At 33.3% G+C, this 12,645-nt stretch overlaps 1 protein-coding gene across 1 annotated transcript in view; it reads left to right on the forward strand.

Annotated features, from left to right (window-relative positions):
- Window positions 1-12,645, forward strand: part of LOC139510157 (glutamate decarboxylase 1-like) — a 164,704-nt gene that overhangs the window by 40,581 nt on the left and 111,478 nt on the right. The window contains exon 4 of the mRNA XM_071296502.1: window positions 11,438-11,613. Within this exon, the coding sequence (XP_071152603.1) occupies window positions 11,442-11,613 (172 nt within the window). The 5' untranslated portion in view covers window positions 11,438-11,441. The remainder of the gene's footprint in view (window positions 1-11,437; window positions 11,614-12,645) is intronic.

Here is a 12,645-nt window from a genome sequence, read left to right on the forward strand (position 1 = left end):
GGGGCTCGTCCGAGGGATATTTGAGGACAATAACTTAAACAAACATTGTGTTTGTACATTATTTCGGCGATATGGTCGGAATAAAAGGAATTTTTGTATCACTAGGAGTCAAAATCGAACAGTTTATTGTTCGTCTGCTTGTCATTTCCGCGGTTTGTGCCGGTCCGACAATGACCAGTAATGCACTCAATATCGTTTTGTACAACAATACAATTAAAGGTGACTTACTTTCAGAAAATGAAATTAGAAATCCAGATTTTAAATTCCAAATTGGAGCACAAGGTGAACATTTTGTTCACGTTCCAGAGGAAATATGCTGTTCTTGCATAAAAAGAAAACAAACACAACATTTTTGTGTACATCACATCAAAATAAAATATTTAGCTGCATTTTATCGTGGTAGAAAGCTTATGGCTTTTCAATTTCCAGGAAGTCGGCGATTGTTTACGCCATGTTTACAATATGACGTCATATTTTCGACGTCAAAGCACCTGCCATCTAAGGAATGTTTGTATGGAGGAACCAATGGGGAATACTCATTGTCGTTCTAACCATGAAAAAGTTGTTTAATTTGTTAGTTCTGTTTATTGGTTCGTATTCATATTTATTGTCATAAATGGATTTGGAAAATCAGATAATTTGTTTTGATTATACTTCAAATTGTTTTGGATTAAAAAGTACATTTTGTACTTGCATTTCTGTCATGCAGTATTGTCTGCATATCTATGTCTTGTCAGTGTGGATGTTATAACAATTATTTACCTTTCTTGCATGGAAAGAAGGGAATTAACAATTCTCAAAACTTCAAAGTTGTACCGTAAGTCATAGGCTATATGGTGTAGTCATGGAATATACTGGAAATTTGTCCGGTTTAAATCTTTTAATTTAAAAAAAAAGGGATTATAAAAGTACAGTTGTGTACTCGATTATATTTATATACTAGTAACACCATCATGGTGTTTATTTTAACGTTGGTATTTGGAAATAAACTGAACTGTTTCAGTTTGGTGGGATTGTTACGTCAGTGGAGGAAAATAATACTGAATTTTTTCAGTTGCTAAGCAATGTGGCTTTAGTAAATGTAGAAATTGTGGATATAGCGAGGATTTGGATTAAAATGACATTTTTGTCATACAGCTGGAATAGGATTGTCTGGTACGAGTTGTGACTAGAATAAAGATAATAGAAGAACGTACACTCATTATCTTAGCTGTTGTTGGAAGCTGCTTTCGGTGGTGTATACAGAGGCAATTTTGGAAATACCGTAGGTGCTAGAACGGCGCGAGAATAGGTATATATTTTGCGTATACATTTTTATTGTAAACCTTAATTGGTTCACCATGGGTATGTTGTCCACATGACTAAGAATATTGTTTGGGGATTGCTGGAATACAAGGAATGATTTATTACTACAGTCCAATTGTTTTATATGACTTTCTAATTTTTGATTATATTTGATAAACAAACAATCAGTTTGTATGGATTCCAGTATAGAAATGTGTTTTTATATGGTTATAGTAAAACCATGGGCTATATGCTTTCGGTGACCCGTAAAATTACATATGGGGGCACCTGATCAAGTGGTGCAGTGCTCGTGTATATAGACTTTTATAGACTCTTGGTGAGTCAGGATTTTATAAGAAGAATGTGCTTCTTAATTTATTCCAGTGTCTGACAGAATATAGGTGGTAAAACTGAAATTGTTTCAGTGCGTGGATACCTGGCCACTATGAGGGAACATATTGGATGTTATATTGGCCTGTTTGCCGATAATTTGATAACTTTGAACGTAACTAAACCACACGATGGAATTAAATGTTGGGGAACACTTAAATGGACTACTATATAGATTTGGAAACTCTACTAGACGAATTTTACCTTATTTACCTACCTGGAACCTTCACCGTGTAGAACGCCACTTGCGGGGTGTCGGCTATGTTTGACATGGGGTGGTAATTTTGAAGCGACGAAAAAGTAACAAGGTAAGTTCAAGCATCAAAATTCTTATTTCTAGAACTCTCAGTACCATATAATGTATTACACGGAAGGAACCGTAACATAATATATTTCCTGAAAGCAGAAGCAGTCGTTTTCAGTGCTCAGTTTTCTCAAACACCTCGCCCTAGTTTTCCGTGTTACAGATTTTGAGGCTTTATATGCAAATTTCGGTATAAAAACTACTTTACACAGCCATCCCCCGTATCATTTATATAGAATTGTATTCCTCTCATTGACTTATACCAAATACCAGTTTCTTAGTTAAAATTAATTGATTTTAAAACTGTTATTCATCAAAATATAAAGTGTCGCTCGGGGTGTCAGATTTTGCGTCGCAAGGGGTAGAGGCTTGTCATAAAAAAAGAATACATTTTCTTATAAATCGATCTCTATCTGATACTTTTTAAATTCAAACACACCTACACAAATATGAACATAAATGTAACAGAAATTTAACCTAGAAAAACACAGGTTACATCAAATTCTTCAAATTTTATTCAATTCCGGTTCATTTAGAGATATGTATATAGTCAGAGTAGACCTTCAAAGTAGATATGAAATGATAGATGTGTAACAGAAAACGGATAGTTCTAGCTGGGCGATTACGAACGAAATAACTGTCTTAAATCATTTTTTCTTGTAAACCTGTTCCGTTGTATATTTGTGTACAAGTCGTTGTTTTCTCATTGACAATTGTAGTATCATCGTCTTCAGGATTAATTGAAGTTGTGTTGTCATTCGCTGAAAAAGATGCCGTTGAGTGTTTCATTGAAGAGAGTGTTCTAATTCTTTTAGGAGTAATGGATTTTTGCGGCGTGCACGAGTGCTTTTTAGATGAACCTGGTGATGAACTATGATGCATTTTGGCTGGTAGAGGCTTCGGGCATATCTTATATTGAGGACTATTTTGTGATGTTTTGGTTTATTGAGCCATATCCTTGACTTTTTTACCATGAAAGTGACTGAAAAGGAAAAGAAATCGTTTACCAGCTTGAAAACTAAATATTTTAAGCCATTTTTTTAACTATGAATGAAATCAAAAGCACATGTTTTCGAAAAACTAAGGATTTTCTTAACCCAGGCATAGATTACCCTAGATGTATTTGGCACAACTTTTTGGAATTTTGGATCCTCAATGCTCTTCAACTTTGTACTTGTTTGGCTTTATAAATATTTTGATATGAGCGTCAGTGATGAGTCTTATGTAGACGAAACGCACGTCTAGCGTACTAAATTATAATCCTGGTACCTTTGATAACTATTATAAGACCAAAAACAGGCAAAATGAAAAACCCTTATTTTGTCATGGTAAAGTAGATGTGAATGAAATCAAAAGCATATATTTTATAAGACCAAAAACAGGCAAAATGAAAAATCCTTGTTTTGTCATGGTAAAGTAGATGTGAATGAAATAAAATGTATCATATGAAGACTAATATTATTTTTTATGACAAGCCTCTACCCCTTGCGACGCAAAATCTGACACCCCGAGCGACACTTTATATTTTGATGAATAACAGTTTTAAAACCAATTAATTTTAACTAAGAAACTGGTATTTGGTATAAGTCAATGAGAGGAATACAATTCTATATAAATGATACGGGGGATGGCTGTGTAAAGTAGATTTTTATACCGAAATTTGCATATAAAGCCTCAGAATCTGCAACACGGAAAACTAGGGCGAGGTGTTTGAGAAAACTGAGCACTGAAAACGACTGCTTCTGCTTTCAGGAAATAGATTTTGTTGCGGTTCCTTCCGTGCAATACATTATATGGTACTGAGAGTTCTAGAAATAAGAAATGTTGATGCTTGAACTTACCTTGTTACTTTTTCGTCGCTTCAAAATTGCCACCCCATGTCAAACATAGCCGACACCCCGCATGTGGCGTTCTATACGGTGAACCTTGGACAAGATGTGTGCCTGGATGCTCCGATCAAACTTTATAATTGGATTCCTTACTCCGTGATGATGTCGCGTGATGTACATGTATTTGTGACTTTTGAACATTAAGTGAATGACCGAATATCTTGAACTATTTTTCAAATTATTTATTGACATTAACAGTAAATTGATTAATTTGTTGCTAAAAATATCTGTCTGTATTCTAAATATTGGTAAGTATATATCTCACCGATCTTTGGAATAATGTGTGGGCACATTATGTCTTAAGAGAGGGGGAGTGTAATGGTGGTCACTTTGTTTACTTGTCTATATTCTATTTATTTGGGGAAATTGGTTAACTTTAGTATGACTTATAGTTCCGTAACTCTTTCTTCCGAGACCGGCCATGAAATTATCCTTGTCGGGACTTCCTGTTCTGGCACGTGCCCGGCCGGGCTCGTTGTCCATAGGAACTATAAGTATGACGTCACTCACCGGGTTCGGGGCAGTCTACACGAAGGATTTGAAATGAGCAGACGCTCATACCGTTTGGCTTTCAAATATGGAACTTTATAAGGACAAGTAGACTAGCCACCACCGTATTTTAGTATATTTATTCATGTAATCGTATGTTCAATCATAATGTATGTCTTCAAATAAACATCTTGTTTATATTTACGTAGTTTTACGTACTTTGTCCAATATCCCAGAACTTGGGTAGACAACGGGAAAACGAAGCCAGTGGAAACTTCGACTCCCGTTACACATTAAAGGTTTTATTTATATACATATATATAATAGTCCAATCGTACATTGAAGTCTTTCCTGTAACAACAACACACAGTATAAACTGTAATCTGTAATACATTGTATATATTCTGCCAATGTAGACACACCTCTTCTGAGTAATGGAGTTCACAACATAAATAAAAATATCTTCCACCAATATCACTGTACACTGTTTACATTGGACATTCTTGACGATAAAAGTGTGCTTAATGTCAATATGTAAGCTGCAGTATTACATTAATTACTTTAAAATCTGAAATATTTATATATATATATATATTAAATATATCACTGTTTGAGAGTAGACAACCAATCGTTGACCCAAATATTGAGGGAGGGTAGGAGGGGTCCTGATCCCGGAATCCCAACTTTAAATAAATTTAAAACAGATATCCTGAAATGGTCAATCCCGAAATCCCGAGCTTAAAAACACCCGATCCCAGAGTCCCGAATAAGATCCTCCCCCCTCAATCTTATTGTTTATTCCGTAATTAATCAGTTCCATACCATGCCTGCATTCCGGCAATTAGTCCTCGATGTAACAATATTTTTATTTTAATAATTGTTACATTTCAATGTAACCGTAGCCAGTGCCTACCAACAACAGGAATTATTCAGTAAAAAATTACGAAATGCATCAACAATACCAATGATATTTCACGTCAGATGTCAAAGAGCAGCAGCTTAGTATATTCAATATAATATTTTAGTTGCCTGGATAACTGATATACACTATTGACACATTGTTCCAAAACTATATAAGCATAATAAGATCGTTAAAATTCCTAACATTCTATAAACCAACGGGCTGACATAGCCATGTCATTATCGTCCGAACTTACCCGAAACAATGTCCGAACATTCCCGAAACTGTCCGAAGTTCCCCACAGGTGGTTTTACCCGTGGATATGCATTTTTTTAACTGTTGATAAGTGATATTATAACAAAAGAGGAATAAATCATAACTATAATATGCCCACAAAAATGTGACAAAAAAATTTACACATTCTGACAACGGAAAACCACTTTCGGAGCCTGTTTCTATAAAGGTGTCCGAACATCCCCGGTTGTAACCTAACCTTTTCTTTTGAAAACTATTATGAATGACTTCGAAAAATTTGGTAATAAAAATAAATAAAAACAAAACTGAATATTAAATATTTGTAATGCCCCAGAAGAAGACACTTGTTTAAAGCTTTTAACTAAGGGGAGCGTTAAAACACTAGAAATTTGGTTTGGTAAGGAAAGTAAAAGTAAAAGTTTGCTACCAATTATCCATAGTATAAAAAATACAGTAGATAAATGGGAAAAAAGAAAGCTAAATTTTAAACATAAACTTATTGTTAAAAAATCTTATTTGTTGCTAGAGTTGTGTCCCTTTACCTCAATATATCACACAAATAAATAGATATATTTATACTATCTTTTTTTTTGGGGGGGGGAGGTGTCATTCGGAATATATAAATAGAAAGTCTTTATCACACATTTATAATAGAGGTGGACAACAAATACCAAATATAAATCTGAAAATAGATGCCATGCTTCTTCAAAGAGTAACAATTTGCTTACAAGGAAATACATATGTTTGGACATGTTTTATGATACATTACTTAGATTATACATTAAGGGAAAATAATTTAGAATTAGGAAATAATAATAACAAACACACGATGATCTTACCAAGAGTTTACACAAAATTAAAAGCTCTCTTAATGAATTATAAGATTAAAATTGACCTACATAGTTTAAACCCCAAAACATATTTATAAGAAAATTGTTGAAATTGATAATCATAAACATAAAATTGAAATAAAGTACAGCTATGTCGATTTCACAGATATATGGTGTAATATTAGAAATATGAAAAGAATTACCAGCAAGAGTTTATTCATAGAGTTGTGCAGAATGCTCTTCCTACTAAAGATAATAAAAAAAGGCGAAATTATAGTAACGTTTCTCCGAAATGTAATGTCTGTAACTCGGACAACGAATATACAAGAAGAGTTTGTTCTACCCCACATATATATGTAGATAGAATTCGGCAACTTCTTACGGTATTTACATATCCAAAATTATTCGCTATGATGTGTATGCATGACGTTTTTAGATTTCAAAGAACGAAATCTATGTATTACTAGTAAATTATTTAGTCAAGGATTTCGTTAAACTACACAAACCATATATGCAATGCTAAAAAAAAAAATTTTACGTATCTATTATATTTTAGTTGACACTGTTTTCTAACAAGGACGTTCTAGCACCCCCCCCCCCCTTTTCCCATTAGACTTGGAATGTAGCGGCAGGTGCTACAAAAGCTGGTCAAGGCCACATTGAAAACATTTTGTCGGCATTACAGCATAATATATAGTTAGACGACATTTAAGTCTTTATAACATTGTGTATATCTGTATACCATTTTTTGTGGAACTTCCTGTATTTAAGATACCACTGATTTATTTTTAGATAAATAATTAGATATTTGGACTGGACTTGAACATTTCATTCAAAATTGAGTAAAAAACAACTGGCTTTTTTTAAAATAAAATTTTAGTGAACTGATGATCGCTTTTTTAATTCTAGATTTGAAATCAAATTATCCTCTGCAGTGAATGTTCGACATCTCTGAGGTTTTCTATTATATGTTCAGAAGATCTATTGATAGTCATGTGATAAGTCATAGGTATCACAAGTTCAATATTATAACTGTACAATTAAACCATTGTGCTGACGTCAGCCTCTTCATTTACCGTGAATTCTTTTTCTAGAATCAACGCTTCCTAAATCCGTCGCTGAAATGGACTCACCAGATTATATTCTATTGTTTCCTTTGTGTGTCTAATATCTTTAAGGTTGAATTGACTAATTTACTGATTTCTGTTCACAAACGGAATTATTTTAAAAACTTACCTTTAATTTTTGTAATTTCTGTATGCCTTCACTGGGAATCGAACCCGTCCATGAATTCTGTTAAATATTACTGACTTCAACATATCGATGAAACCTCTGGGCTACCAATTGGTTATGATTTATATGTTTATTTTATATATATAAATGAATATATGATAAACATCGGTTCAACATACACTATTCGAATCCCTGAATTCTCTTTGTTGTCCATAATGTCTGGTTTTCCAGTTTTTGTTCTTGTTTTGTATGTTATTGTGGATATTTTGTGTAATAAAAGCGAATTTGGTCGTTTATAATCGGATTAATGTTGGCTATTCCACGTCCCCTTGTATTTCTGTCCATCTGATGAGTTAAGCCTTTTTCAACTGATTTTTACAGTTCGTTCTTATGTTGTACTGTTTTACCCCTGTCCCAGGTTAAGGGGGTTGGGATCCCGCTAACATTTTTAACCCCGCAACATTCTGTTTGTATTTGCCTGTCCCAAGTCAGGAGCCTAGCTGTAATTCAGTGTTTTTTTTGTTCAATTTTTACATAAATAAGCCGTTAGTTTTCTCGTTTGAATTGTTTTACATTGTCATTTCGGGGCCTTTTATAGCTGACTATGCGGTATGGGCTTTGTTCATTGTTAAAGGCCGTACGGTGACCTATAGTTGTTAATTTCGGTGTTATTTTGGTCTCATGTGAAGAGTTGTCTCATTGACAATCATACCACATCTTCTTTTTTTATTCCTAATGTTTGTAATAAAAATGATTACATTCTTTTTGTCCATTATTGTTTTATAAATTAATATAATATGATTTCATCTGTATTACTACATAATTTTACAAATGTTAATTCGCAAATTCCTTTGCTAGAAAATCGTTATGTGCCTAGAATTAGGCTTCGTGTTAAAAAATTTCGGAAACACACTTATTATATGCACTATATGTATCTTCTTTGTCGGGTAATTGTCCATTTGACACATTCCCTATTTCAATTTTTAATTTTAATAGAAATGTGTCCGAATAGAACTTATTTTGTATAAACAGATAATATTCATTATTTAAACTCACTCCGGGCTCATGGTTTCTTTTTCAAGAATCAACGCTTATCCATTGTATCTATATCACGTAGTCAACACAATCTAACGGAGAACAGAATTTTAGATATAAATTATATGTAAACATACGAAAACTATCCTTACATACAAAACGATTGTCATAATATTAAGTAAATTCGGAATACCATTTTAGAATTCGATTTGAAAACTGTCTTTTTACGAGGTAATTGGGAAAAGGCACACAGAGAAATTATATAAAAGTCTAAAAAACGAATAAACAAGAAGAGTTTGTCCTACCCCACATATTTAGATAGCATTTGGCAACTTCTTACGGTATTTACATATCCAAAATTATTCGCTATGATGTGTATGCGTGACGTTTTAAGATTTCAAAGAACGAAATCTATGTATTACTAGTAAATTATTTAGTCAAGGACAAATTTCTTAAATCTTTACTAAATTCTTCCATAAATACAACGATTTAGTTCGGAAGTCTGCCTGTACTTGTAAAATTTATTCCATATGGGATAGAACTTGCTAATGTCTACAGTGATGTTGTTTACTGGGCCTGTAAATTTACATTCAATGAGAGTAAACTTATCAATGTTGTAAAAAGTAAAATCACAAAAATACTGAACTTAGAGGAAGATACACTTATTGTGAAAGGTTCAGCACTGTTACTTATTTAAATGTTTAAATATTATATTCATCTGTATAAACATGGATTGGGTTATCAATAATTGGTATTGCAAAATGTCATGTTTTTCTCTTTGACTGTTAATGATGTCTTTATCCATGGGAAGTTGAAAGTGTCCTAATAAATATTTCAGTCTAAGACACATGTTGTGGTTTTTTTTTTATGTTAGTTGTTTTTAAATCGCAATGACCGTGAGGGCATTCCGATGTATTGTTGCCGACAAGATTTTCACCTACGTAACTTTCGTGTTTGACTGGTAACCTATCTTTAAACAGATCAATACGCGGACATAATGGAGTGCAAAATAACATTCCTAATCGCTTGTTATAAATTCATTTCTTCAAGGAGTACAGAAAAAATATTTTTGTTTAAAATATAAATTATTAATATGAAAATGTTTTGTCGTTAGAAACATATATATATATATAAGTAAAAAATCATTAATAATATATATGCACACGTACCATACGTACCGAAAACCATTGTTAACGCATGCGGAATAATATGTCAAGAACGTTTTGCAGCAATCTCCTATGCAGAGTTATCGGTTCTTCCTCTCTATCAGCACTTGCAATGCACTATTATTAGAATAGTAGAATAGATTGTTTACAAATTGATGAAAATTATATATACATGTAACAGTTATATCACTATAATATATAACAACAAACCAGTGTACTACAATACAATAGTTATTACGGTGAGGTTGAATTTCCTGTCATTTATATATCATCCAAGCACAAAATTGTCTCAGAAAAAATATATATGTCTACTTTAACCTCAGTTTTCAGGTACAGAGATGTGATTTTTATAAAAAAAAAAAAAAAGTGCGTTTGACCATCCACAAGAACTTGCGGACATCTTATGTTCAATACTTCAAATTAATCCTTGTATCTATGATGAGGTTATTTACAACCACTGGGTCGATGACACTAGTACTGCTGGTTGAGTTTTAATTCCCCGAGGTATCACCAGCCCAGTAGTCAGCACTTCTGTGATGTACTGACATTAATTATCATTGATTTGGTAATATTTATAAATTAACTATTTACAAAACTTTCTAATTTAGCCCAGACTTTTAATTTCACCTTTCGGTATATTGACGATGTACTGTCTCGTAATAATAATAGACTCAGTGATCACTTACCTTTAATATATCCAAGTGAACTTGAAATTAAAGATACTACCGACACAGATAAATCTGCTTCATATTTAGACCTTTTTCTCGAAATGACTACTGATGGTAGGTTGAATACCAAAATTTATGACAAACGCGATGATTTTAATTTTCCTATAGTCAACTTTCCATTTCTGTGTAGCAACATCCCAGCGGCACCAGAATATGGAGTATATGTGTCTCAATTGATACGTTACTCTAGAGCTAGCTCAAAGTACGTTGATTTTGTTGAACGAGGAATACAGCTTTCTCAAAAGTTGCTTAGACAGTGCTATGAACTAATCAAATTAAGGTCATCACTCAAGAAATTTTACGGTCGCCATCATGAGCTGATTGGCCATTATGACAAAAGTGTGTCAGAAATCATATCTGATATTCTTCAGAGAATTCTTCCTCAGTCATAAGAACCTTACATCATTACCGAACTGAACAAAGAAATAACACGACGGGTGCCGTATACGGTGCAGGAAATGCTTACTCTTCCTGAGCACCTGATTTCACTCCCGGTTTTTTGTGGAGTTCGTGTTGTTTGTTAATTATTATTATAACTGTTGATGTAAATGTCCTTTGGTTTTGTGAGTCTTTGTTTACTCCTTGGTTTTGATTGTTATTGTCCTTTTAAAATATTAAGGCCTTTCTTCCTCAGAAATAAATTACCTTAGCTGTATTTAGCAAAACTTTTAGGAATATTGGTCCTCAATGCTCTTCAACTTCGTACTTTTATTTGGTCTTTTTAAACTTTTTTGGATTCGCGCGTCACTGATGAGTTTTTTGTAGGTACGTCTGGCGTAAATACAAAATCAATTCTGGTATCTATGATGAGTTTATTCAGTACTTTGATTGGTGTTGGCTTTTGAAAAAGTATCTTTAGAATGTCAAAGGTGTCAACTTATTATGTATGAGTGAGAAGAAAAAAATACCACTATCAACAGTGTCTTTTTCCAGGAATATGGCCTCAGATTTATGGGAAAAAGTAAAAAAAAGATTTCGTAATACAGTTATGGAAAACACAGAGACTGGGAATTTGGTCCAGTCAAAAGAAAGTCGAGAGAGAATAAACAGATCAAAAAGTTTTGAACAAAATATAGACTGGACAGATTTGGAAAAATACTTTACAAAAGGTAATATTACTTAAAAACAGTGTATATTTTGGCGTTAATATTGATTCACTTATAGGGTCTTTGCATCGGAACTAAACACATTTATTAAAAAAACAGTTGTTGGCATGACACGGGTTATGTTCTCCTCATATATGTTATGATGGTATGATACTAAACCTCTAACGGGAAGGATTGTGCCTGATATTCATATGATCAAATCATAATCTTTCAATCAGTTTAATTGAAGTCTGGAGCTGGCATGTCAGTTAACTGCTAGTAGTCTGTTGCTATTTATGTATTATTGTCATTTTGTTTATTTTCTTTGGTTACATCTTCTGACATCAGACTCGGACTTCTCTTGAATTGAATTTTAAATGTGCGTATTGTTATGCATTTACTTTTCTACATTGGCTAGAGGTATAGGGGGAGGGTTGAGATCTCATAAACATGTTTAACCCCGCCGCATTTTTGCGCCTGTCCCAAGTCAGGAGCCTCTGGCCTTTGTTAGTCTTGTATATTTTTTTAATTTTAGTTTCTTGTGTACAATTTGGAAATTAGTATGGCGTTCATTATCACTGAACTAGTATATATTTGTTTAGGGGCCAGCTGAAGGACGCCTCCGGGTGCGGGAATGTCTCGCTACATTGAAGACCTGTTAGTGACCTTCTGCTGTTGTTTTTTCTATGGTCGGGTTGTTGTCTCTTTGACACGTTCCCCATTTCCATTTTCAATTTTATAGATAACCAAAGATCAACACATTTAGGTCGAAATTTCTACACCTTTTTATAAAAAAGAATGATTTAGTCACTGATTGCACAATCATCATTAGTATTCAAAAGATGATTTAATAATGTACGACACCAAATCGCTTGATTTTCCTTATTTCATATTGTGTTCAATGAAACACTAAGTCTATAAAACTAAGTTTTATATAATATATGAATAAACAAAAAAGTAGAAACGTCACTGGCTCTGTTTTTTATATCTTTGTTCGACTTCTAAATGACTCGTATGTATGTAGAGCACTTGCTCTATGCATTAACTGTGCACGTG

The sequence above is a fragment of the Mytilus edulis genome, chromosome 2, assembly GCF_963676685.1.
Source record: "Mytilus edulis chromosome 2, xbMytEdul2.2, whole genome shotgun sequence".
Classification (NCBI taxonomy): Eukaryota; Metazoa; Mollusca; class Bivalvia; order Mytilida; family Mytilidae; genus Mytilus; species Mytilus edulis.